A 25387-nucleotide genomic window follows, 5' to 3' on the forward strand; every position below is an offset into this window, starting at 1 on the left:
AGGGTGTGTAAACTTTCGCGCCACCGTAGACACCTATATAGACTTCCACCATACAAGAGCGTTTTTCGAAACTGCGCAAAAGAGACGCATGAGGTATATTCTCTCTCTCTCTCTCTCTCTCTCTCTCTCTCTCTGCAGCACGAATGTCGGGTGCGCTTTCTTTACGCACCCGATGCTTCTTATTCCCTGGAACATGCACCTCATGTAGATATCTATGGTGCGAAACCAGCACGCGGCAATTGTGCGCTGTGTCTGCGCAGCCTCGGCGCCGCTCGGACCCTCTCCGACGCTTTCGAGGAGCGCCTATTAAATGACGTCACAGCATCATGTCGACTGGCGATGTGCGCCATCTTGACCAGGAATAAAAATCACGGGACTATTTCTGCTTGCTCCGGTTCTCGCGTCGAACCCAATCTTCCTACGACTGACCAGCGCTGCGCTTCAGCTGCAGTATAACGCGCTAGGACTCTGAGTGAGCGAGAGCTCGACGCCAGATTGTCCGTAGAAACGAAGCAATGGCAGGTGAGGCAGGATGGGGGGACGCAGGGAGGGGGGCGACAGCGGCCTACAGGCTCACTAGCTTATGGCTAAAGCTAACCGGTTAGCATAGGAGCTAACTGTCTTAATTAAGCGACTAATCAACTGTGTAGCCTCGTTAGCATTTAGCATTTAAGCGTTACAATGAAGTCGCCATTTTAGGAAAGGAAGTGATCATAAGCTTGTTTTTTTCTCTCACTTGTTTCACTAAGACTTAGTTTGTATTCACTGAACTCTGTGTGTGTGTGTGTGTGTGTGTGTGTGCGCGCGCGCGCGCGTGCAGGGGTCGGCGGAGGGAACGACTTCCAGTGGTGTTTCTCGCAGGTGAAAGGAGCTGTCGATGAAGACGTGGCTGAAGGTAAAAAAGCGCTCGACTTTTATTTTATTACAATTCAAACGCCGGCTCACTGAAGCTAGCAGGCTAAGCTAGCAGGCTCACTGAAGCTAGCGGGCTAAGCTAGCAGGCAAACTGAAGCTGCATTAGCCTGGGGTTATGTTAGCATTAGCGTGTCAGGTTGACCTAGCAAAGGAGCATCACCTCGTAACGTTACACAACTACGTCCTAAATGCGGTCCTGTATTCACTGTCCAGTCTGTTAGCTGGTGTGTAGAAGTCTGTATTTCATACACTTTGTATGTTGTGACCTCGAACAGTGAACATAGAGATGTTTAGCACTTAGCTCTTATGTTTAAAGTGTCCCTGCAATCAAACTTGGTGTTTCTGAGATTTGTGTTTGTGTCCCTTTAGCTTTCTATACACCAGTTTATCTAGGAATAAATATCTGCTCCATTCATGAACAAGAGGAAGAAGAAATGTTTAGCTAAAGTCACTTTTATTTTATTTAAATTTGACACAAAACATATTTAAAATCTGATGACTCATCCTGCACAGGATTTGTGATTGTCCAGTTAAATGTAGTCTAGAGTGGAAAAAAAAAATTGTGTGTGTATATATATATATATAGGAATTGAACTCACAACCTTCTGATTGGTAGCCCAACACCTTAAGCTCTAGGTTACCACATCTATCTATATATATACACAGTGATGCCTCGAGATGCGAGTGCTTTGACATACGAATTTTTTGAGAGACGAGCTGTGATTCGACCAAATTTTTGTCTTGATATACGAGCAAATTTTTGAGATACGAGCATCCGAGCCGCCGCCGCCAAAACAAAGATCCCCAACAACCACATGTGCTCTGTTTCCCCGCCTCAGCTTCCCGCGTCTCACTCGGTTAAAGCCGCCTTTCCACTGCACACGACAAACGACGGCCGATAAACAGGAAGTTATTCATTTCCTATGGAGAGTCGCAAAGGCGCTGAGTGAGGTGCCGACCATCTGCGGATCCGTAATTTTCGGATCCGTTTTGAGCGTTGGATCCGTTAAAAAATTTTACTTGTGCGACTACACCGCATCCGATATGCCGACCGGACAGGTTTTTATTACAACGACCGGCAGCTGTTAGTGAGGAAAGAGTGACAAAAAAGGCAAAAACAAGTGAAGAGAAAATCGATGAAGAAAATTAAGCAAAATTAATGTAAAGAAAACAGAAATTGTAGCAGTTAAGTTAAGAGAATTTCAGTTCTGTCAGGACCACTTTGTCAAGAGAATTTATTAGATGATATGCATACAGTTAGTGTTGGCGGTATGATTCTGTTCTGGACAAGAATCCACGCGCCCGTCCGTCCGCATGCGTGGTCAGAGCGCGAAGTGCAGCGACTAGAAAATAGAATAAACCCCCGTATAACAGAACCACTAATCATGCATAGTATTAGATATGCTCGCTTACGCGTTTTTGGAAAGTAATAAATGAATGAATGAATGAATGGATAAATAAATAATTAAATAATTAGAGAGAGAGAGAGAGAGAGAGAGAGAGAGAGAGAGAAAAATATGCGGAGATTTATGACGTAAAGGTTCCGGCATGGTGGAGTCGGGTTTGGAGGAGGGAGTTTAGATCGCAGCAGCAGCGATGCGCTAGAGCGGCTCTATGAATTGGAATTTAAATTGTCAGGTAATATGGATGTCGTAACCGGATTGGTGCGTGTCGTGGACAGCTGATTAACAGCTGATGCACGCTTGACGACGTGGCCTGCCAGAACTAACGCGATGCTTGATTTAAGTTTGTTAATTTTAGTGAAGTTTAGTTAAGGTCCATTTAAGTGTAAAGTAGCATTAAGAGTGTACAGTAGCGAGTAAGTGAACTAAAGCGAAAGTGTACGTACGAGACAAAATTCCTCCTGTTTACTCCTCCCTCAACCTCCGTGCGCATCTTCCGTAAAGTAAAACCAGTTTATTTTTTTTTTTCATTTTAACATTCTTTTATTACTGTATGTTTTTATAAAATATGTCATTTACAAATACAGGTACTGTACATTTTTCATATTCAAAACACAAGCAAAACAACTGGAGTGGAATTTTGCGATCTGGAACGGATTAATGGGATTTCAATTCATTTAAACGGAGAAAATTGTTTTGAGATACGAGCAATTTGAGATACGAGCAAGGTCACGGAACGAATTAAACTCGTATCTCGAGGCATCACTGTATATCGTCGCTGTCAGACGGAGTCCTCGTATCTCCAAAACCGTTATTTTTCAGGAAATTAAAAAAACGGCGTACCTTATCTGCAGTGCACAGGGTTTAGTTCGTGTTGCAGTGGATTGTCTTGCGCTAAATTCCTGTCCTCAGACGAGCACCAGAACTAGTGGGGGTCAAGATTTTTTTTTCTTTGAGCCCAGTGTTTTGAAGACATTTACCTCAGAAGACGTGTTGATTTGTTGCGACTCTTCTTGAGGAGAAATATGCCGCGAATCTCTCCCACGGAGTGAGGAAGAGGTGGACAGTTGAAGTGTCCAATGGAGTTAAGAGATTTGCGCTCAAGCTATTTTTAAAGACTTTAGATTGGTTAATAATAGATTGGTTGACCCACGTGGGGACTGACCAATAGAATTGATATGTGAAAAAATATGAAATTGACAAAATTTGGACATACGAGGTTTCCGCCCGACAGCGACGAGATATATATACATACATATACGTGTGTGTGTGTGTGTGTGTGTGTATATATATATATATATATATATATATATATATATATATATATATATATATATATATATATATATATATATATTTATATATATATATATATATAAATATACACACACACACACACACACACACACACACACACACGTATATGTATGTATATATAACACACATACATACATATATATAAAAATAAATAAATATAAAATTAGTGTGTGTGTGGAATTTGTGCAAGCTTGTGGTTCAGCACTTAAAACTATCCAACAGCCCTATTGGATGGATAAGTTCATCAGAGAAGAGTCTATAATAATTTCTTTTTTACTCCTCTATTCAGTTCTAAAAAACGTGCATCTGGACAGTGATAAAATGATGACCGTAGGAAAGCATTTCTTTTGAATTGACCCACTCCGTTATGATCGTGCTCTGTTCATGCACTGGCTTCCAAGCAGTCCAGAGATACTGGGGTAGAGAAGGTTCCCTGGCTCTTATAACAAATCGAGGTGAACCAAATTCCAGCAACAATTTCAAAATACAACCAAAGTATAAGTGAATCTTTATTTTATTTTTTATTTTTTTGTTTGTTTTGGGGGTTTTTTAAACTCAGGAAGTGTTAAATGTCTAGGGAGGGTCACTGATGTGCCGTGCATGACTAAATCTTTATTTATTTATTTGCTTGCTTGCTTTTTCTTTTCAAAATGCAAGGTGACATCTGTGTAGAAAATCATGGCTAAGTGCATCCTGACCAGATTAAAGCGATCAGCTGCCCACTGAGTTTGGTGAAAAAGCGCACGGAATTCGGACTGTTATTTTCTAATGAGGAGGACGGAGGGAAAAGCCTGACATGGCCCATCCAGGTGGAAATGAAAAAATAAAATATGTAAATTTAATCATGTGTAAATAGGGAAAATGGCTTAAATCGATTGATTTGTTCTCAGGGGTAGGAGCTCTATGAAAATAGTTTCTTTCATGTGTGAGGTTTAAAAAGTAAGCACAATACTAGACAAATTATTGGTTGTATGTATGTGGGGTGTGTGTGTGTGCGCGCATGCATGTTTATGTATGTGCATATATAAGGATTCTTGGTGGCGCACAGTATAAAAATAGCTGTGTACTATGTACCTGCAGTTCTCTTTTACAGCACAGATGAGCCTTACTGCCTGCAGCTTCTCAACTCATCCTTTTGTTGTTTTTCATATTTCGTTTTCCAAAATCTCACCATCGCAATACTAAGCTTATAGGGACATCAGTGAGGACCGCTATAGGTTAAAGGCGTAGTTCAGCGGGTGAGCCTCGTCCACGAACGCTCGTGTACCTTGTTTTTTTTTTGTCAACCAGACAATTGATTTCATGTTATAAGTCATTTGGTGTGAGCGGTTCAGTGAGCGTAAGAGTTTGACTCGTGTGTGTGTGTGTGTTGCTGTTAGTATAAGTATGTATGTACAAGCTGTGGCTGGTGTTTGATTGTTAATTGGATGTTCAGACTAAACCAGTTAGACTTGTCCACCCAGTCCACAGAACATTATTCATGGCTCTGTGGTTAACTCTGTTACAAGACAATCTGTTGTTAAAAGGGTGTATACACTCCTACCCACATAAATAAAATAAAAAAAGGCAAAATATATTGGCACAATTTTTATTGTATAAAATGTGCACTGACTCACTTGGCTTCTAGGTTAGTTACTGTGAAAATCGTGAAATCCTGGAGGGACAACTTGGGGTTGAGTTTACGTTCCAGAGGACGTAAGGAGTGACATGCGTTTATGTTTTATGCTTGCTTTTCCTATATTTAGGAAAAAGTCTGCTTTTCCTACTTACTGCTTTTCCTTATCAAATATGAGCTAAGAGTTAAGACTCAAATTGACTATTTGTAGTAGCTGAACTTGATAATACCTGATAATAGCTGAACTTGGTGTGTGCGTGTGTGTGGTATTATTTATATTATTCTAAAAGACCTGTCGAGGTGTATTTCATACAGCTTGATCAGATTTTTAGATGGCAAAATATTCTTGATGCACTATGATGCAGGATTACTAAATGCCAGTCGGAGTGTTTTTCCCCGTCTGCAGCTGAAACTCCAACATTTTAAATGATCTACAATATGTACTACCCTAAAGACCTTATGAACAGTCTAATTTCTTATAGTACATGTTTTTTCATGCAGTTGTGGGTATGTGAGACATCATAGAGTTTGGGGGGGGCCACTCTTGTGTGAATGTTAGGGGTCAGTCATGAGCATGAGTATAAGTGAGGAGGAAACGATGCTGCCATTTAAACCAGATTTTCTCAGTTTGTAGATTAGTGTTGCTTTTTATTCTGTGATGCAATATTAAATGATGTGCTCTACTCGGAGCGGTGATATTTTCTCTGTGGGAATTCAGCCCCATATTTCAGTTATCAATGATGAATACTTTCGCTTCACAATGTGACCTCTATTAGTAGTTCCTGAATCGTCCATTTTCTGTAGGGTGACGGGTTGGAGTGGCACCAGTTCACTGTTTGAGCTTTAAGAGTGTCAAAATGTATTCGATGCATTAGATTTCTAGGCATTTCAATGGAACTTTTGTGTGCTGGATGTTGTATTGGCAAAGAAAAGCTCGATGCATGCGTTGTGTACAATCGTAAGACGATGCACAAGTGATGCAGAGACGTACACCCAAACGAGTGAGGCGAAAGCCAGTAACGTGCTTTCAGTAACGGCTTTATCCTGATCAGGAGCACAATCTGTGCTGGTAAAACTACACTCACGCAAGGATTCAGCGATTTTTATTGCTGCAAGTTGACAGTCGGTGTACTAAAAGGTCGTCAGTAGGATGAAACATTCTGGTGTTTATGTAAAACTTTCCAGTGCTCTATAGGCATCGTATCAAAAGGGTTCAGCCACGTGCGCTCTACTGTCTTTACTCCCATTGCTAGGTGCTGCATGAAGTTCATAAATACTTGCATAAAGTTGTACTTTTCTGTACTTGTCACCAACGATCGTTGTCAATGTATCGATGCAAGTTGCCAGTTCTGTTTTGCTCTCTTATCCATCATAGTGCTGCATTTCCACACTCAATCACACTTGGGGGCAATTTAGTACAGCCAGTGTGTTTACCTGCATGTTTTTTGGACTGTGAATGTGGACTAATATGTGAATGGGAGACATGTTGAGCAAGTGAGCATTTGAAGATATTGAAGCATGTTGACATGTAAGTGGACCCACGGACCGTCACTCACGCACGTGGGTTGTTTTTTCTTCTTTTTTTCCCAATCCGTTGCCACAAAACTGGAAGAACACAGTTGCTAAGAATGATCATGTATGCTGTAGGTTTAGGGGCCTGAACCTTCTCCAGCGTGACGGCATCCCTGTACACAAAGCCAGATCTATGAAGTCATGGTGTGTTATGGTTGGAGTGAAAGATCCCTTTTGGCCTTGACCCCAATCTATTAAAAACCTTTGGGATGAACTGGAACACTGACTGCACCCCAGACCTCCTCACTCCTCTTGTGTCTGAAAGAACACAGATCTCCACATCCACGATGAAAACAATTTAGTGGAAAACCTTCCCAGAGGATCGAAGCTTATAAGAACAGTAAAGGTGTAATTTTGGCCTTAGTGTATTTGTCCAGGAAGCTTCATTGTAGTTTTATTTTTTTGTTAAACAAAATATTTCCACCCCTCCCTGTAATGAAACAGTACCAGTCTGAGGTGTAGTGGCTGGAGACCTCTGCTCTAGGAAGCCAAACATGACAAAGTCACAAGAAATCCTACAGAGCAGAAAACAAACAGGAGCTCTAGACTTGTTTGCTAAGCTGCTGTTGAGTGTTTAGTTTCGTTGGGGTGTGCAGGTATCTCAACACTATTGGCCATTGTGGAAACAAATCAACTGTTGGACTTGCTGGAAAAAACCCTCTCACTGTTCATGGTCACTTAACATCAGTGTGTTGTTTCTTTTCATTAACTAGATAATTTCCTTCACAGACATAAGTATTGCAGTAAATGTGTACTGATTACGATGTGCAATATCTTCCTGTTGCCTGATTTATTTGAATTATTGTCACTTAATCTGACTGTTGCTTTTTATTTATTGCAACTTTTTTTAATAATGTCCTTATATTTTTATGTCCTTGCTTTTCTTTCTTATGACCAGAAAAACAGCAGAACAGAGAAGTTTCTGCTGGCTTCCTGCCTGACATTATTCAGGAGGTTTTCCCAGCATTTTCTGGCTTCCTTTCTTTCATGTAGGGTTTGTTCTCCTGCAGGTTAGATCAATAAGTGTGTGTGTGTTCATTTCCCAAACCAACAGCATGGGGTTCGGCGGCGTTTTAAATGTTCTCTGGCTTCCTTATGAGATATTGAATAGTTTATATTGCTTTCTGAAGTGTTTGACTGGGTGCAGAATCGTTGCAAACAGCATACAAACCCCAGTTTGTTCTGTTTGAGTTGACTGTTCGAGTTGTTCTTAAAGACAGCAGCTCGAATTTTTTTTTTAGTACATCCATCGACGATCCATCTCTCCGAAGTAATATTTTTACTCGCAACTTTCTTCCAAGATGATGATCGTATACAGCCTGCACTGACTGTTCAAGCTGAGCGTACGTATGTACTGAACACTGTTAGTATGTGAGATGAGCGTACGTACTGAGCGTACTGAACACTGAGTATGTGAGATGAGCGTACGTACTGTATGTACTGAACACTGAGTGTGAGATGAGCGTACGTATGTACTGAACACTGTTAGTATGTGAGATGAGCGTACGTACTGAGCGTACTGAACACTGTTAGTATGTGAGATGGGCGAGCGTACTGTATGTATTGAACACTGTTAGTATGTGAGATGGGCGAGCGTACTGTATGTACTGAACACTGTTAGTATGTGAGATGAGTGTACGTACTTTATGTACTGAACACTGTTAGTATGTGAGATGAGTGTACGTACTTTATGTACTGAACACTGAGTATGTGAGATGAGCGTACGTACTGAGCGTACTGAACACTGTTAGTATGTGAGATGGGCGAGCGTACTGTATGTACTGAACACTGTTAGTATGTGAGATGGGCGAGCGTACTGTATGTACTGAACACTGTTAGTATGTGAGATGAGTGTACGTACTTTATGTACTGAACACTGAGTATGTGAGATGAGCGTACGTACTGTATGTACTGAACACTGTTAGTATGTGAGATGGGCGTACGTACTGTATGTACTGAACACTGTTAGTATGAGATGAGCGTATGTACTGTGCGTACTGGACACTGTTGGTATGTGAGATGAGCGTACGTACTGAGCGTACTGAACACTGTTAGTATGTGAGATGAACGTACGTACTGAGCACTGTATGTGAGACGTATGTACTGAACGCTGCAGGGAATTAACTCCTGAGAACTAGTACGCACAATAGGAGGGTGCCAATAATTGAGAACACAATGTATCGCTGTTGACTTAGGCTTGATTCGGGTCATTTGAAGTTAGCATTCTTCTTTAGCAAATGCTGTTTTATTGTTCTGCTTGGAGCGTGACACTTTACCATCCGATTTGTACGTTTATAGACTTAATAGTAATAGAGTTTGACTGACTGACTACCAATGGGAGTGAAGCCAGTAGATCCCTGATAAAGATCATACACCAAATCTCCCTCCAGATTGTTTCATTTTAACACGAATAAAACTGAAACCGAATAAAACCACTCTGTTGCTGTATGTTACCACGGCAACCAGTAATAGGAACTTCATCGAACAGTGGCTGGCAAATTGCACGTGCGAACGTGGCTTTACTTGTGATTTCACAACCCTAATCTGTGCCCATGTTTAAAACCTTGTAAAGTTAGCTTTTCTTTGAGACTTCGTTTATATTTATCAACACTTTTTTTTTTTTTTTTTAAACTTGGCCAGTACTTTGTCATTTTTGGTTCGGATGGAGACGATAGCCTGGTTAGATAGAATTGTTCCATACTGAGTGTCTGTATAACGAAGCCACAAGTTCTTTTCCCACAGGATCTAATAGAATTTTTCTCAGTTTCCTTTTACAGAAGTTAGTCGTCTTGCTCGTAGTTTGTCAGTAAAAATGGCTGACGTGACTGAAGGGGATAGGACTAAAATCCCAGAGGTGCTCCAGTTATAATTACATGAACCCGCCTCTCCATGGAAAACTTATCCAGATCAAATAGGCTTTCAAACAGTTCTCAGTGAATAAAAATGGGGTGTATGCTATGGCAGACATGATGATTTTAATTTTACTTGTGATTTTAAAAACAATTACAATGTCTTTTGAAATTATTACTGATGCTCATGCAGCCCTTCTAACACATGACTGAAACCTGACCTGAAAGACACTAACGTGTCTAATTACTGATATTTTTCATTCTTAGATCCAAGACGATGCAGAATGTCTTTTGAAAACCATGGATTTGTTGTGTAAACAAATCTCGCATGCTCTGCCCTCAGGAACCGATGACGCGGAAAACACGGAAGTCACTCCGTAATGCTCTAATGCCAATTTTAGGTTTGACACCCAGGCAATGGCGTGGCAGTGTTTTTCATTATTACAATTATTACACTGCTGTGATCTAAACCCTAAAAAGGTTCAGGGAGTTGAAATGATGTGAAAAGGAGAATAAATGTGCATGCATCTCCGTTTCACTGTACTACACTGCAGCTCTCCCTGAGGATCAAAACACAAGGCTGACGCTGTTTAGTGCAGGGTTTCCTCTCTCTCCTGTCTCTCTCCCCATACCTGTCCAACATGGCTGAGCATCTTCTCGAGCTCTCTTTACACTCAGGCTAGTGTTCTCGCTGTTTCTCCCAGGCACGTAAATCTTAAACTCTAATGCTCTGCTGAGATCTGCAGCCTTAAAAGCAGCTATCATGGCCACTCGATGTGCTCCACCATGGGTACGTATTGCTTTCTCATGCTACACCCACGTCCTCTTAGCAGCGTCCGGCTCAGTCTGTGTTTGAATAGTGATAGTTTTCTCCGTCTTCTGGGGCGCCAAAGAATGATCTAATGTTGGAGTGCTAATTTTATCTCCATGCAGGGATGAGTGATGCAATGCAACACTCAGTCGGTGGAGCTGAAATTAGTCTGCGTTTGTCTTTCAGCATTATGGTCACCTTCACTGGTGATGGTGTTTGTGTTGCAATGCTGTAACATGTGAGGAATATCTTGAGCTGTGCACTTTTATTTTTTTCTTTCTTTTTCCCCCTTCCTTGATTCTGAGAAAAGTGCTGAAGTGGCACAAGAGGAGGGATTTGGGTTGGTTAATGACTACACCACTTTGTTGATTTGCTTAGTCATCAGATTAACCATTCTTAATGTGGAGTGACCACGGCTGAGCCGCTCTCGGGGCTGTCCGGAGCAGCGGCGTTGTTTCGTGAAGTGTCTCGTCACAGTTTTGCAAGACAAACGACAGGCGCAGGTACAACAGATATATAATGGCATCTTCTCGCTCTTCAGTATGGGTATGTGTGCGATTCTGCTGCTTTTTGCACAGCCACAACTCGCACCGTGAGTGATTATGCTGAGTCAGTGTTTTGGAGGTGGATTGTTTTTCTAGGCAGCGAGGCTTCACTGATTGTTCAGCATCGCTCTTGTGACAGATTTAGGTTGGAGATGTTATTACTCAGCTTGATTTACTATTTGCGTATTATTTCAAGATGTAAAGCGTTGGGGAAAATGGATAAAAGCAAAGACACAGTAGGCTGTTGGTTTATTCATTTGTTTATTTTGTAGTAACCGTTTTGTTCTGTTCAGGATTGTGCTAGAGCCTTTGACTCACAGTAACACTATGCACCAAGGGGTCAAAGGTCCATGGTTCAATCCTAAGTTTGGTTTGCTCTCTGTGTGGCGTTTCGTTCTCTCCTCGTGCCAGTTAGGAGTGCGTACTGATTCCATGAATAAAGAACAGATTTGACCAGATTGCTGTTACTACCTTATTTCCAGTGTTGTACAAAACATAAATTAAAATGCTCACTAAGGGGGTTTTTAACACCTGGTCACTTCATGCGTTTTTGTGATCGGATAAATCGCAGGTGACTCACGAGTCGTGCATCACGCCAGAAACAAATAACATGGACGACACGCAGGGTTGTTTTTTTTGTAGCATAACCGTCGCAACAAGTTTTTCTTTTTTCTTTTTTATTGCATTTTGAAAACCGCATGCACCAATTTAATTACCCCGGAAATGAGGTAAAATATATTTGCATTTTGGGCAGGAGTAGAAAGCTCGGATTGATAGCCGATTCGCCAAGACGCATTTATGTGGCCTAATGTAAATGGACAGATTTAACAAATCAGATTAGCTATCGGATCAGAGAAAACACATGAAGTGACCAGGTGTAAAAAGGCCCTAAGAGTCTCTTTCACTTTGCATTATTTGTTCAGGAAGTGTGAAGTATGAAGCGTATCCTGTAAGTAGTAACAGATGAGTGCATCACGGCTGAGTAGATGACCTCGTCCAGCCCGACACAAACTGCGTTTCCATTTCCCCTCGTCACTCTCGGGAGTAACGTTGTATAGGAGAGTATTTGAGTTGTTGATGAAATGTTGATTTCTATTCTGTAGTAAAGCTTTATAGAAACTCCTGAGATCAAGTTTGCTTGACTTTTTGTTTTTAATCCATATATCGTCGCTGTCCGGCGGAAACCTTGTATGTCCAAATTGTCAATTTCATATTTTTTCACATATCGATACTATTGGTCAGTCCCCACGTGGGTCTGTTATTTTTACAAGTTATTAACCAATCTAAAGCCTTGAAAATAGCTTGAGCGCAAATCTCATAACTCCATTGGACACTTCAACTGTCTGAGAAACCTCGTAACTCCACCTCTTCACTCCGCGGGAGAGCTGCGCTGCATATTTCTCCTCAAGATTAAGAGTCACAACGAATCAACACGTCTTATAGTGATATCTAACGTGATTTTCGTGGGGCTCAAGGAAAAAAAATCTTGACCCCCGCTAGTTCTGGTGCTCGTCTGAGGACAGGAATTTAGCGCAAGACAATCCACTGCAACGCGGACTAAACCCTGTGCATTGCAGATAAGAGAGGATTGTATCTTACAATGTCAAGGCAAACCGTTATGTTCAACAGGTAGCTGCCTTTGCCATCATGCTCATCACTTTAAGCAAGCTGGCTGGCTTTTTGCCTCGTTATTATAGGTAAACATGCTGTATAACGTAGTGAAACGATTATTTGACCTTTTATTAATATTATTTTTTGGGTGAACTTATGATTTTATCAATGTTTATCTGTGTTATTGATGTATTCTAAATATCTATTTATTACTATTTATTACTGCTTATTATGTAAGCAATGTTCATTGTCGTTTTAAAAAAAAATGTTTTTAATATAATTTGAATTAAATTGAATGTTTTGGATACCACTAAATTATTGTTTTTATTATTATTTTACTGACTTTAAGGCAGCCTACTTATAGACAATGGCTCTCTTGGCACTGTGCATGTAAAACACTGTTTTTTGGACACTAACAAGTGAAAACAGTTAGGTTAGATACATTTGAGTAGGTCTGTTTTGTTAAAAATCGATAGTTGTAATGCATCTGTGCAGAAAGAAACCCGTGAGCCACGAAGGTAAGTTTGCGAGCAGATTAGACTAATTTCCACCTGTTAGACAGCCTAATCAGCTTATCGTGTTTTGTATTGCATCACTTGTAGCTCTTAAACCTTTAAAATAGAGTTTAGGAAGATGTATGTAACTACAGTCATTAGCTTTGGTTAACTATCGAAGCCTAATCTCTTGTGAAAAGGCTCAACGTGACCGCAGACTTTATTGAACACTGCTGGCAGCAGCGACGTCTGTGTCCGTACCGTTCTTATCAATGACAGCATAATCTCGTATCTCCCTGCTCCCAAGTCATAAAGCTTGTATCTCCAAGAAAACGTCACTTTGGGAAAATGTGTTAATGTTGGTGCACAACAGTATATGATGGCAATATAAGGTATAACAACTTTAACGATACAATGTTTAATAACTCAAAAAAATACAGCGTTTTTTTAATTTCCTGAAAAATAATGGTTTTGGAGATACAAGGATTCCCCTCGACAGCGACGATCTACATTTCCTTTGTTCTTAATTGTAGCAGTTGTTTGGCTGCAGAAAGTTTCTAGCTGAGGCAGAGTTGCTATATAATGGCGTACGTTAGTTTGTTTTTTTTCTTCTTTTTCTCACCCAATATGTTCTCTCATCCTCCTCATCTCCTTTTCATCGTTTTGTCTTCCTTGTGCTTGTGAGGTCTGTTTCAGCTGTGACCTGACCCCTGTTCTACAGATCATTTAATCCTTCAGAGGGCCGAGTTGTCACAGGCGAGTATGTGAACGACGGCGCTCGCGTAACTGCGGCGTGCCACGTTAAGAATAACCTATACTCAAGAATATTCTATACCGTTGTTGTATTGCTGGAGTGCAGGTTGTTTAGTAGCTGATCATTCCAGGGTGCCGGGAATTGGAGACGTGACTAATTCGGATATCGGTAACCGTTGAGGAATGGCTGTTTGGGTTTAACCTTGGAAAGAGGATGATGCCGTTTTATTGTCGGTGGCTGCAGACATAATAGATGTAGAAAAGAAAGCGAAAGGTTCAACAAATGTTGAAAGCGAAAGGTTCAACAAATATCAACATTTCAGATGAGGTCTGGTGTCAGGAGTAAAAATCTGACGAACATTTCTGCAATTGCAGAGATGATGCATGCTCCGTCAGTACCGATATGCTGTATTTCGAAACCAACTAGATGAGAAAACGCTGAAGTGCGTTATGTAGCAATTGGGACACGCCTTGAGCAGCAATACTTCATGGATATTGGGCTTATCTGCAAACCAGATGTACCGGATTTGTCTCCATTTTAACTTCAGACCAAAGACGTAAAATCTTTTTAATCTAGCTAATTCAGTTCCCAGGCCAGTACTATTATAATAGTTATGATTTGATCACCACTGATGTAAATAATTAGACTAAACTGTGTACCATGTTACGGCACACAGCTTTAGTGTTATTCTTTCCTTCATTTTTTTTCTTCTCTTGAGTCCAAAACATTTTGTTTTTCTGCAGTACCATCTTGAGACGCTCTCAGACCTGACGGATCATTGTCTTCTTATTAACCGAACAGCGCTTACACACACCAAGTGCTTTTAACTGAACCCTTGTGTGCTTCCTTTAAGTGTTAGATGAACATGTAAAGTCGAATGCAGACTCCTGGCATGTATCCGCTTGTCTACAGCAGGTACAGAGCTTAGGATTGAGTGTCATTGCATTGTTCTCCTTAACGAATCTCTCTACAGGAACATGTGCTGCTAGATAGGAGTCTCTGTACACAAAACAGGGCAGACAGAATCTTCTCCTTATCCTAAACCTGTTTTGTTTGCCATATGAAGGTGCTTACAGATTTGAAATTTTGATTGACGTTTCTATTGGTTGTACTTTCACTGCATATTAAAAGCAAACACTTGAGTCTGACTTTTCTCAGTCGGATTTAAAAACCCCTTGCCCATATGTACAGTGCAGTGATGCAAATGCGACAACAGACGCTCTGCACTTGCCGAAGTTTTGGCCATAAATAGACATTACGCACCTGGACACTAATATTTCACTAATCATCCAAAAGAGACACTAAATGGAAATTGAAATCGAAACATTTGGCAGACGTCGTTATCCAGAGCGACTTGCAGAAGTGCTTTTGAAGTCTGTCAATGAATACATGGATACTGGTTCAGTAGGTCACATAAGAATACTATCAGTCTAAAACTAAGTATTCAGGCTTCTTTCACTGTGTTACGTTGCAGTCTGATGATAGTCGTTCAAATGCATTCTTTTTTTCTCATTAATCTGCACTCAGTGGCCCATGATAACAAAGTGAAAACGGAATTCTGTTTGCAAATGTATGAAAAGGGAAATACTGTAATCACATGTACATAAAGCCGCGTTCACCCTGCAAGTCTTAATGCTCAATTCGGATATTTTGCTCAGATCTGATTTTTTTGTTTGGCTGTTCACATTACCTTTAAAATGTGGCCTATATCAGATACCAGTGTGAACTGTTTGCTGTTTCGAACTGACCCGCGTGCGCAAGCGAACAATAACAATGACGTCACACGCAGCACGCCGTTGTGCTAAAGTTGGCGAGGTTATGGAGGAAGTAAGCATTTTTGCTTTTCTTTCTAAAGGTTTGTGTAACGGCAGCACAGAGACGCAGTGTGTTGAAAATTTTTGAATGTGGAGGGCGACTTTTGATTATTTGATCCATTTTGTAGGCGTAGTCACGTTTGTGTGCGTACTCGCCGGCGCATAATTGTGACGAATGTCGATGTAGATTGACGTACAAGTCGCATCAAATCCGCCTTGGTTGTTCACAATGCGGCCACATTGGAAAAAATCAGATTTGGGTCTGATTCAGGACCACATATGGAAGTGGTCTGAATCTGATTTGAAAAAATCAGATCTGGGCCAGATTTGAGTGTTCACACTACTCCTGAAGTCTGACCTGGTCACTTGACCCCAAAAAAATCAGATTTGGGCCACTTTTACCTGCAGTGTGAACGGGGCCTATGTCTTCAGATCCTTTGCAAAAACTCAGGTGCCTTCCATTTCTCTTGATCATTGCTGAGCTGTTCACCTTAATTCAAGTCCACCTGTAGTAAATTAAATTGATTACTTGTGATTTTGGAAAGGCCTCACAGCAGACGGTGCAGATCAGAGCAAAAACCAAGCCATGAGGTCAAAGAAGGGACAGATTTGTTGCAAGGCACAGATCTGTTTGTTGCAAGGCTACAAAAACATTTCTGCTGCACTAAAGATTCCCAAGAGCACGACGGCCTCCATAATTCTCAAATGGAAGAAGTTTGGCACAACCAGGACTCTTCCAGCAGCTGATTTTTTTTTTTTTTTTTTTTTTTCTGCCCAAACTGAGCTATCAGGGAAAAGGGCCTTAGTAAGTGAGGTGAACAAGAACTCGATAGTCACTTAGACTGATCTCCAGAGATCCTGTGTGGAGATGGTACACAGTTCCAGAAGGAGCAACTAGATGGAAGCCTCGCCTCAGTGCAAATCAAATGAAAGCTCGATTCAAGTTTGCAAAAAAGCAGCTGAACAAGATTCTCTGGTCTGATAAAACTCAATTCTACATGTTATGTCTGGAGGAAACTAGGCACCACTCCTCACCTGCCTTATTCCATCCCATCAGTGAAGCATGGTGGTGGCAGCATCGTGCTGTTGGGTGTTTTTCAGCAGCAAGGACTTGGAGATTGGTCAGTTTTGATTACTTTGCTCTATTCAGCTTTGAGATATCCTTAATAAATACCTGTTCCACAGCACTCCGGCCCTCAGACAGAGCCGGAGGTTCACTTCCCAACATGACAAGGATTGTAGGCTCAGAGCCAAGACAACACAGGAGTGGCTTAGAGACAACTCTGTCAGTGTCCTAGAGCGGCCCAGCCAGAGCCCTGACTTGAACATCTCTGGAGAGACCAGGAAATGGCTTTCCATCTACACTCTCCAACCTGACTAAGCTTGAGAGGATTTGCAAGGAAGAATGGCAGACAATCCCCCAGTCCAGGTGTGCAAAGCTTGTTGAGTCATACCCAAAAAGACTCACGGCTGTAACTGCTGACAACGGTGTTAACTAAGTACTGAATAAAGGGTCTGAACACTAATATACACATGTGGTATTTCAGTTTATTCTTTATTAAATTTACAGACATTTCTAGAATCTTTGTCATTATGGGCAACTGAGTGTAGAGTAATGAGATGAATTTTTAACGATCGTATTCTCAGACTGCAACATAAAAGTGAAGGGGTCTGAATACTGGACGTATCGTGGTGTTTTAAATCTATTGAAGAGTCACACATTGCTTACAGAGGTACAAGTCCATGTGACGGTTAACGTGCAATACATGACTCATTCGGCTTCCATATAGAACGCTCTGAACGTTTACCAGAAAACAATATTCTCTTTTCTCCCTGTTGACAGAATGGTTTACAGAGCCAGCGGTGGAAAGTCTGAGTCAAAGCTTGACTTTACACCACAGACTTTATTATTTAAACCTGCTCACTGACTGTGTAACTAAAAACTAATATTCTTAGGATTTTTTTTTTTTTTGTGTGTGTGTGTGTTTTGCAGCGGACATTATCTCAACAGTTGAATTTAACTACTCGGGGGAATTGCTAGCTACAGGAGATAAAGGAGGAAGAGTTGTCATATTTCAGCGGGAACAAGAGGTAGGTTATAAGAGTTACAGTGTCTCCCGATCACAATTGTTTAATAATAATTTAATAATTATTTAATATAATAATTTAAAAATAATTGTTTCATAATTGTTTAATAATTCTTTGCACCGACTGACACTTATTTGCTGTCAAGCTGAGTGTGCAGGTTTATTTATTTATTTGTTTTATAAATTAAGCTTACTTAATATTTAGTTTGAAAAGCATATACCTTAGGAGGTGTTAATTGCTGGTGCATTTCTCCTGCTAGTGAGGTTGATTTCTTAATGCATGCTTTTGTGTTTTTAACATAAAATAAGCGTGTTTTTATTTTTCTGCCTCTTTCTATTCTCAGAGTAAAAACCGCCCTCTCTCAAGAGGAGAGTACAACGTGTACAGCACTTTCCAGAGTCATGAACCTGAATTTGATTATTTGAAAAGCTTAGAAATTGAGGAGAAAATCAATAAAATTAGATGGCTACCACAACAGAATGCTGCTCACTTCCTGCTCTCCACGAACGGTAGTTTCTTCACTGTTTGGATTTTTATTTTATTATTATTATTCCTTACGACATATGAAGCATGTTTTTTGCACTGATGCATATGTTGGCTTAGAAGCTTAGACTTTTACATAAATGTACTTTCATTTCTTTCAAGATAAAACCATCAAGCTGTGGAAGATCAGCGAAAGGGACAAACGAGCAGAAGGCTACAATCTGAAAGATGAAGACGGGCGTCTCAGAGAGCCGTTCAGAATCACAGCACTAAGGGCAAGTTGAGCCTAAACGTACACAGCCTCGGTCTCTCACCGTGCACGGCTTCCTGGTTCCAGTGTCTGTCTGGAAGTGCGGAGAAACGTCTACATCAGGAGACAATCAGCTTTGCACACCATTAGCATTAACAGATTTTTTTTTTTTTTTTTTTTTTTACATATATTTTGTCAAATACTCAAACCATCCTTCAGTATTCTTATTTATTCTATTATGAATTCTGTGGTTTTTGAGGGTTTTTTCTTTTTGTTTTGTTTTTTTTTATTAGTCATTAGAACCATTTGGTCGTCAGTCACCAATGAAAAATAATCAGCAATAATTCTGTATTTATTTTTTACAAATGAGAAATCTGAAGTTAATTGTCAAATTAATATCCCAAAATGTAGAGCTTTTTGTAACTCATGTAGAATATAGTGTTGGAGGATTTTCCTCATCTTTATTCCTCCATCTGTGTCCCGACAGGTACCCGTGTTGATGCCGATGGACCTAATGGTGGAGGCGAGCCCACGCAGAATATTTGCAAACGCACACACGTATCACATCAACTCCATTTCAGTAAATAGTGATCATGAAACATACCTTTCTGCAGATGACCTAAGAATAAACCTATGGCACTTAGAAATCACAGATAGAAGTTTTAGTATCCTTTTATCACCGTGGGCATGTGATTCATGAACGTGTTCAAACTAAATGCTCTTAATGGAACCGAACATTTATACTGAAGTAATCAATTCACAAAGAGTCTCCATTATGTGGTTTTTTTGTTTCTTTGCTGTCGTTGTCCTTTACTGCTGCCCTCCTTCAGATATTGTAGATATAAAGCCTGCCAACATGGAGGAGCTGACGGAGGTGATCACGGCTGCCGAGTGCCACCCTCACCAGTGCAACGTGTTCGTCTACAGCAGCAGCAAGGGCACCATTCGCCTTTGTGACATGCGGGCAGCAGCTCTTTGCGATAGACATTGCAAATGTGAGTAGCTCGGAGTAGCACTGGATTTCAAGTCGCACCTCATTTCAGCTTAACACTGCACTTTATTCTCATGGGACAGGATGTCATTTCATTATTTTAATTATTTAATTTTTTTTTCTTTTAAACAAAAATGTCTGGACGTGATTTAAAATGAGCTCCGTGTTATTTTTGGAACGGAAAATGAGAAACTTTCCATGCAAAATCCTTAAGGACACAAATCTGTCCTTTGATGCCGTCTGCCCCTTTTTGGAGTCTGTCCTTAGAGGGACTATAAAAGCCATGGCCCATATAGTGTAGTTTTGAAGTGATCTTTTCCCCTGAGTAAGTCTGATGCATGATCTCTAGATAGAATTTCATCTGTCTTGTTGACGTTTTCCGTCAGAATCTTTACGGTATAACGTTGGCATAAAATATCGGTATATAAGAATTACGTTACATTTAGTGTTGGGTCTGTGGTGTGAACTCAGAAACTGCACTGACCTGTTAGTTCCTCTTGGTTGCTTACGTCGACTCAACTGCAAACTGTAGTAGAAATGACATTATTTACATTGACATTATTGCAATAAAACGTCTATTTACTATTTAGTGTCATCATATGAGAATGAGGTTCCCTTCTGAGTCTCGTTCCTCTTAAGGTTTCTTCCTCTTATCATCTCAGGGAGATTTTCCTCACCATCGTCACCTCAGGCTTGTTTATTAGAGATAAATGTTAGAGATACACAGTAACTTTAATTTTAAACTTTTCAAATTTTATTGTTTCTATACTTCAGTAAAGCTGCTTTGAGACAATGTGAATTGTTAAAAGTGCTTGACAAATAAATTGAATTGAAAGTCATTGTTTCATCTACATAACATGAAGAATCGACAGACACTGAAATGACTGACAATTTATTTATATAGCACAATTAATTACAACTTCTGTCGACCAATGTGCTTTCCATCAGCTCATTAAAAACACACAACAAACAAATTTATAAAATCGTACAAATATCCCATGAGCCATACGCTTTTGAAAATAAAAATCTTCAGCCTGGACTTAAAAATATTAAGAGAAGAGGCTTGTCTAATGGACAGTGGCAAGGCGTTCCAGAGCCTGGGGGCAGCAATACAGAAAGTATGATCTCTCCTGCACTTAAGCCTCGACTTTGGGGTGAACAATAGATCCTGGTTGGAAGACCGAAGGGATCTAGTGGGTTGATAGTCAGTAACTCACTGAGATTCAGTTTGGGGCCAAACTGAAATGAATCTTTGGGGTTCCTGTTCATGTATTGAATGAATTTTAATTCAATTATTAAATACATTTTAAAACCCACCAAACATTATTCTTGCTGTTACTGCAGATATATCATTGACCTCCTGCACAATTTAGTGTCTTCTGTACTCCCAGCAAGCCTGATTCAGCGAAGCAGCTAATTAACAGAGCTTCCCGAAAAGAAATGGAGTATATTAGAGCTGGGAAATCACTAAAATGTGCACAGGGGTTACTCCAGGATATGTTTGGGACCTGTACTAGAAAACACTTGAAGCTAGGGTAGACCTTTTTCTTGTATTTGGGCTCAACAAGAAGTGTGCAGTCAACAAGACAAAGTGAAACAGCTTCCTTTGTACAACTGTGTGTGATGTTTGCTAAGAACAGATCGACTGTGACTGCTTTCGTGCCACAAATATTTTGTAAGGAGTCAGTTCACACTTTCGATTCCCACTCTGCCGTGTGGTTTTAAACGTGCCAGTACACGTTCACTGAACATACCCAGAGAGCCAGAAGCGTATTTGTGTACATGGAGCCGAAACCTCATTTGATCGTTTACTTCCTCGTTTAAAGTAAGAGATGTCACGCTCCTGTTATGTTAATGCTAGTTGCTCATCTACAACAGCAAGCAGAAGTACACACGTTAAAATTAAATCAGGTAAAACAGAACTGGATGAATCAGTGTCTCCTCCTAGACATAAATAAAACATTTCCAAACAGTCAGCAGCGTGCAATCTCTCCTCACCCCCACCCCCACCACGACTCCCTTTTTAAAAAAAAAAAAAAAAAATTAAAAACAGTTCATCTTTATTTAACTCTGTTTTTTTTTTTTCCCAACCGCAGTTTTTGAAGAACCTGAAGATCCAAGCAGCCGGTCGTTCTTCTCAGAAATCATCTCCTCTATATCTGACGTCAAGTTCAGCCACAGCGGTCGATACATGATGACCCGGGACTATCTCTCTGTGAAGGTGTGGGACCTAAACATGGAGAACCGGCCAGTAGAGACCTACCAGGTACTGTCTGTTTGCTGCACAAACTCATTCCTGGATTCTGTGACCCTTAAAGTGAAAAATCTTTTCATGGCTTTTGTTCCTTCTGCTAGTCACCGAATCATTAGTGCAGAAATTGGAACTCAAACTAGCAACTTGCAGTAAATATCAGACTTTCACCAAAGTAATTTTATTTCTGAGAAACCGATTTAAAAAAGAAACTAAACACAACCGATGTAAGCTTTTGTATTGTACGATTCTCATTTATTAGGCTTCGTCTTGGCGTGTTACGAACATCTGTCATTTTGTTGGCTACTAATTAACTAATTAGATTACAAGCACCGCAGCATCAGTTGGCGCCCAATTAAAGACGAGACGTGACGAACGATTGCTTCAGATTAGGACATGAAGGCTAAATAGAAAAAAGTAATGACTGAGCAGTCTGTCGATGCAGTACAGGTCTGTGTATTTAAAAACTTTCACACTGTTTGAATGTTTGTTGGTGTCACTTTTTTTATTTGTTTAAGTGTGAACGCATGTAGCTGGTGTGTGCCATGGGCCAGTTCTTTTAAATTTCTTTGTTTAGTCTTTGTTTTTGAAGATCGATTGCATTCAGTGTGTTGTGTGTTGTTTTTTTTTTTAATAGAGCTGTTCCATTCCCAATGAAGGTGAAAAAATATAACTATCAGCTGAGAGAATTGTTTGCAAACCTTTACGTATTCTGAAACGGCGTCTCTTTAAACACGTAGTCCACGACTAGTGTACGCTTCACGTCGTCGTAAAGGATGTACATGCCGGTTTAAACGAGCCAAATAGATTTCTGTTAATGGTTTGTCATTTCTCCGGAATTCGTGTATTCTACTGAATAACAGATCGTTCCTCTGCCTTTAACCCAGTGTCGGGAATCTCATAATGGTGTTGCCTTTAATTTGCTTCTAGAAATGCTTAAGTTGCTTGTAATCCGTGTTGCTTGACCCAGCATGCCCAGTTCACTTTTTGCCATTGTATTTCCTAGGTACATGAATACCTACGTAGCAAGCTGTGCTCATTGTACGAGAACGACTGCATTTTTGACAAGTTCGAGTGCTGCTGGAACGGATCAGACAGGTACAGAAGCTTTCCCTGTATTCAGTGAACACTTTTTTCCTGTAGATGACTTATTGCTTTTTTGAGTATTGAACCTGTAGGTGTCGTATTTAACATTGCATAATAATAATAATAATAATAATAACGCCTGTCGTTATTAATAAAAACGAGTCCCGCGTCTTTTCTCCTGCAGTGCCATCATGACGGGCTCGTACAACAACTTCTTCAGAATGTTCGATAGAAACACGCGGCGTGACATCACACTGGAGGCGTCGCGTGAGAACAGCAAACCGCGGGCCATACTCAAACCACGCCGAGTGTGCACCGGTGGCAAGAGGAAGAAGGACGAGATCAGCGTGGACAGCCTGGACTTCAACAAGAAGATCCTGCACACAGCTTGGCATCCTAAAGAGAATGTCATAGCCGTGGCCGCCACCAACAATCTGTATATATTTCAGGACAAAATAAACTAATGAATATGGGGGAAGGGAAATGAGAGCGTGAGCGAGAATTGAATTGAAATAAATATCCCTACCGTATTTCTCCCCGGCACAGGACGGAGGACGCGCAAAAAAATAAAATAAAAAAAAAAAAAAAATCTTGTACTTTCCATAGTCTAGTACTTAAAGTCATTAAGAGAAGCTACAGCCTTGTTGCTCCTCCCAGCGCAAGTTTGACCCACTCGTCCAATTTACACAGGGAAACTTTAGGAACGCCCTCCCAAACCCTACCTTCCTTAAAACCAGGAGGAGGCCAACACTCGTCTTCAAAACCGCCGAGCAGAAACAACACAACACAGAGGCCAAAATCGACTTTTCAGCCGTCACAAGCGTGTGAATTTTTCTTTTTTCTTCTAGTCTGAGCCTTCATTTGTTCTAGTCATCAATCCAAACCAAGAGGAAAGTGCGTATCCATTACAGTCCGAACGGCGCACAGGTCTCTGTCGCCCGGAAACCCGCCAGACACATGACAGTTTTGCTTGTTGATGTTTGTCAACATTCCTCCCCCTGGCCTTAATCACAGGCCTTGGTGTTTTATCTTTTAAGCACTTAATACAGGTCTCCCTTTTGGTCAGTGGACAATTTTCTTTCCTTTTTTTTTTCTTCTTTCTTTTCTTCCTTCCTTCTCTCAGTAACATCTACTCACTGACTGTCTATATAACTGCACCATCTGGTGGCAAACCACTTAATAAAAGTAACAAAACTACAAAGATACAAAGAGAAAGCGTTTTTTACATTACGAGCAGGTATGTATGGGGTTTTTATGTTCTGTGTTATGCATGTTATGTAGATTCGGAGCGCCAGTGAGGAAATGTGAAGTCATCCTGCTGATCTCTAGCCAGCTGCTAAAAGGTGACGTCCACCTGCACATCAGGTTTTCTTCTTTTTTTTTTTTTTTTCCCTCAGCTTTTGCTTTTCATTCCTTATAAATCGTTTGTTTGCCGTTTCAATAAAAATTTATTGGACAGCAAAAAGAATTTTGTTTGCAGTCGAGATGAAACGAACCAATCCTGACTGTAACAAAATCCTGATCTCCAGGTGGAAAGACTTCAGTAAGCAGCTGGTTAGAGAGAGATATTCAGTATAGGACTACTTGAAGCTGCAGTTGCACTGTACAACGAAGGACATTCGGCCATTTTAAATGTCAGTATTGCTGTTTGCTCTCCGAACGTCCGGCTTTGTCAAATATGACTCTAAAGGTTTTTTTTGTTTGTTTTTGTTTGTTTTTTTGTTTTTTTTATTTTCATTTTAAAGGGACACTGCAGCCTTAAATCTCTGTATGACTATAGAGGAGGATCCTCATAATGATTCTCCATAGTAACCATAAATATTAAACGGCATCATTAACACCACTCCCCACCTTTTAACCTGAATATCCCCCACTTTTCCGTTCCCAACACGTGAAATCACTCCATCCTCTTATATATTTGCTGCTACAGTACATGTGGCTTCATACCTGGACACTAATCACACACCTTATGAGAATTAAAAGGATACTGTATACAGAATTCGGTCCATGGAAGCAGAGCTTAGTGCCTCGAAAAAGAAAAAAAATAGCTTTTTCGCCAGGAAATAAAACATTTAGTGGCCCATGTTCTGATTTGCTGATCGTTGTGTTTCTGCACAGATGCGACGTAAGCAGCAAAAAAAAAAAAAAAAAAAAAAGTAATATTTGTTCGTTAACTCTTTACCCAGCTCGTGTCAGGACATGGGATTAACTGAGACGAGCGTCACGGTTTGCACGCTGCTGATTTCTCATTTCATAACCCGTGATGGAACATCACAAATACAACTTTGACGGTTCAAGTACAAAGTTATACAGTTGATTTGTTTCCAAATTTCTAGCCACACGCAGGTCAAAGAGCATCCTGTGTCTGGCCTTGTTCCTTGTTCAATAATGATGCTAACATTGTGGAAGTGTACACCTGTTTGATTATTTTTGACCAAAGTTAAATAAATTTTAATTGTGTTTACCTGAGTATGGGATGCTGCTCACCAGTTTTTTTTTGGCCTGTGTCTTAAAGCTTAACTTTTATCCTTTATTTAT

General features: G+C 40.4%; 1 protein-coding gene across 2 annotated transcripts; it reads left to right on the forward strand.

Annotated features, from left to right (window-relative positions):
• The first annotated feature begins 302 nt into the window (after window positions 1–302).
• ppp2r2d (protein phosphatase 2, regulatory subunit B, delta) lies at window positions 303–25318 on the forward strand. Of its 2 annotated transcripts, XM_060895574.1 has the most exons (10): window positions 303–522; window positions 821–895; window positions 17694–17791; window positions 18132–18297; window positions 18434–18546; window positions 19009–19186; window positions 19352–19516; window positions 21609–21778; window positions 22770–22861; window positions 23034–25318. In XM_060895574.1, the coding sequence occupies exons 1-10, from the start codon at window positions 516–518 to the stop codon at window positions 23311–23313; spliced, it is 1344 nt and encodes a 447-aa protein (XP_060751557.1). In that variant the 5' UTR covers window positions 303–515; the 3' UTR covers window positions 23314–25318. The 2 variants fall into 2 exon arrangements, with proteins under 2 accessions (XP_060751557.1, XP_060751566.1); XM_060895583.1 differs by lacking the exons at window positions 303–522; window positions 821–895 and adding an exon at window positions 11005–11028.
• The last annotated feature ends 69 nt before the right edge of the window (window positions 25319–25387 follow it).

This window comes from Tachysurus vachellii, chromosome 2 (assembly GCF_030014155.1).
Source record: "Tachysurus vachellii isolate PV-2020 chromosome 2, HZAU_Pvac_v1, whole genome shotgun sequence".
In the NCBI taxonomy this organism is placed as follows: domain Eukaryota; kingdom Metazoa; phylum Chordata; class Actinopteri; order Siluriformes; family Bagridae; genus Tachysurus; species Tachysurus vachellii.

Bases quoted from the DNA above. Each gene is read 5' to 3' on its own strand.
- ppp2r2d (XM_060895574.1), top strand. The intron at 19,187-19,351 runs GTATCCTTTTAT...GCCCTCCTTCAG, and splicing joins AATCACAGATAGAAGTTTTA to ATATTGTAGATATAAAGCCT. The intron at 19,517-21,608 runs GTGAGTAGCTCG...TCCCAACCGCAG, and splicing joins TTGCGATAGACATTGCAAAT to TTTTTGAAGAACCTGAAGAT.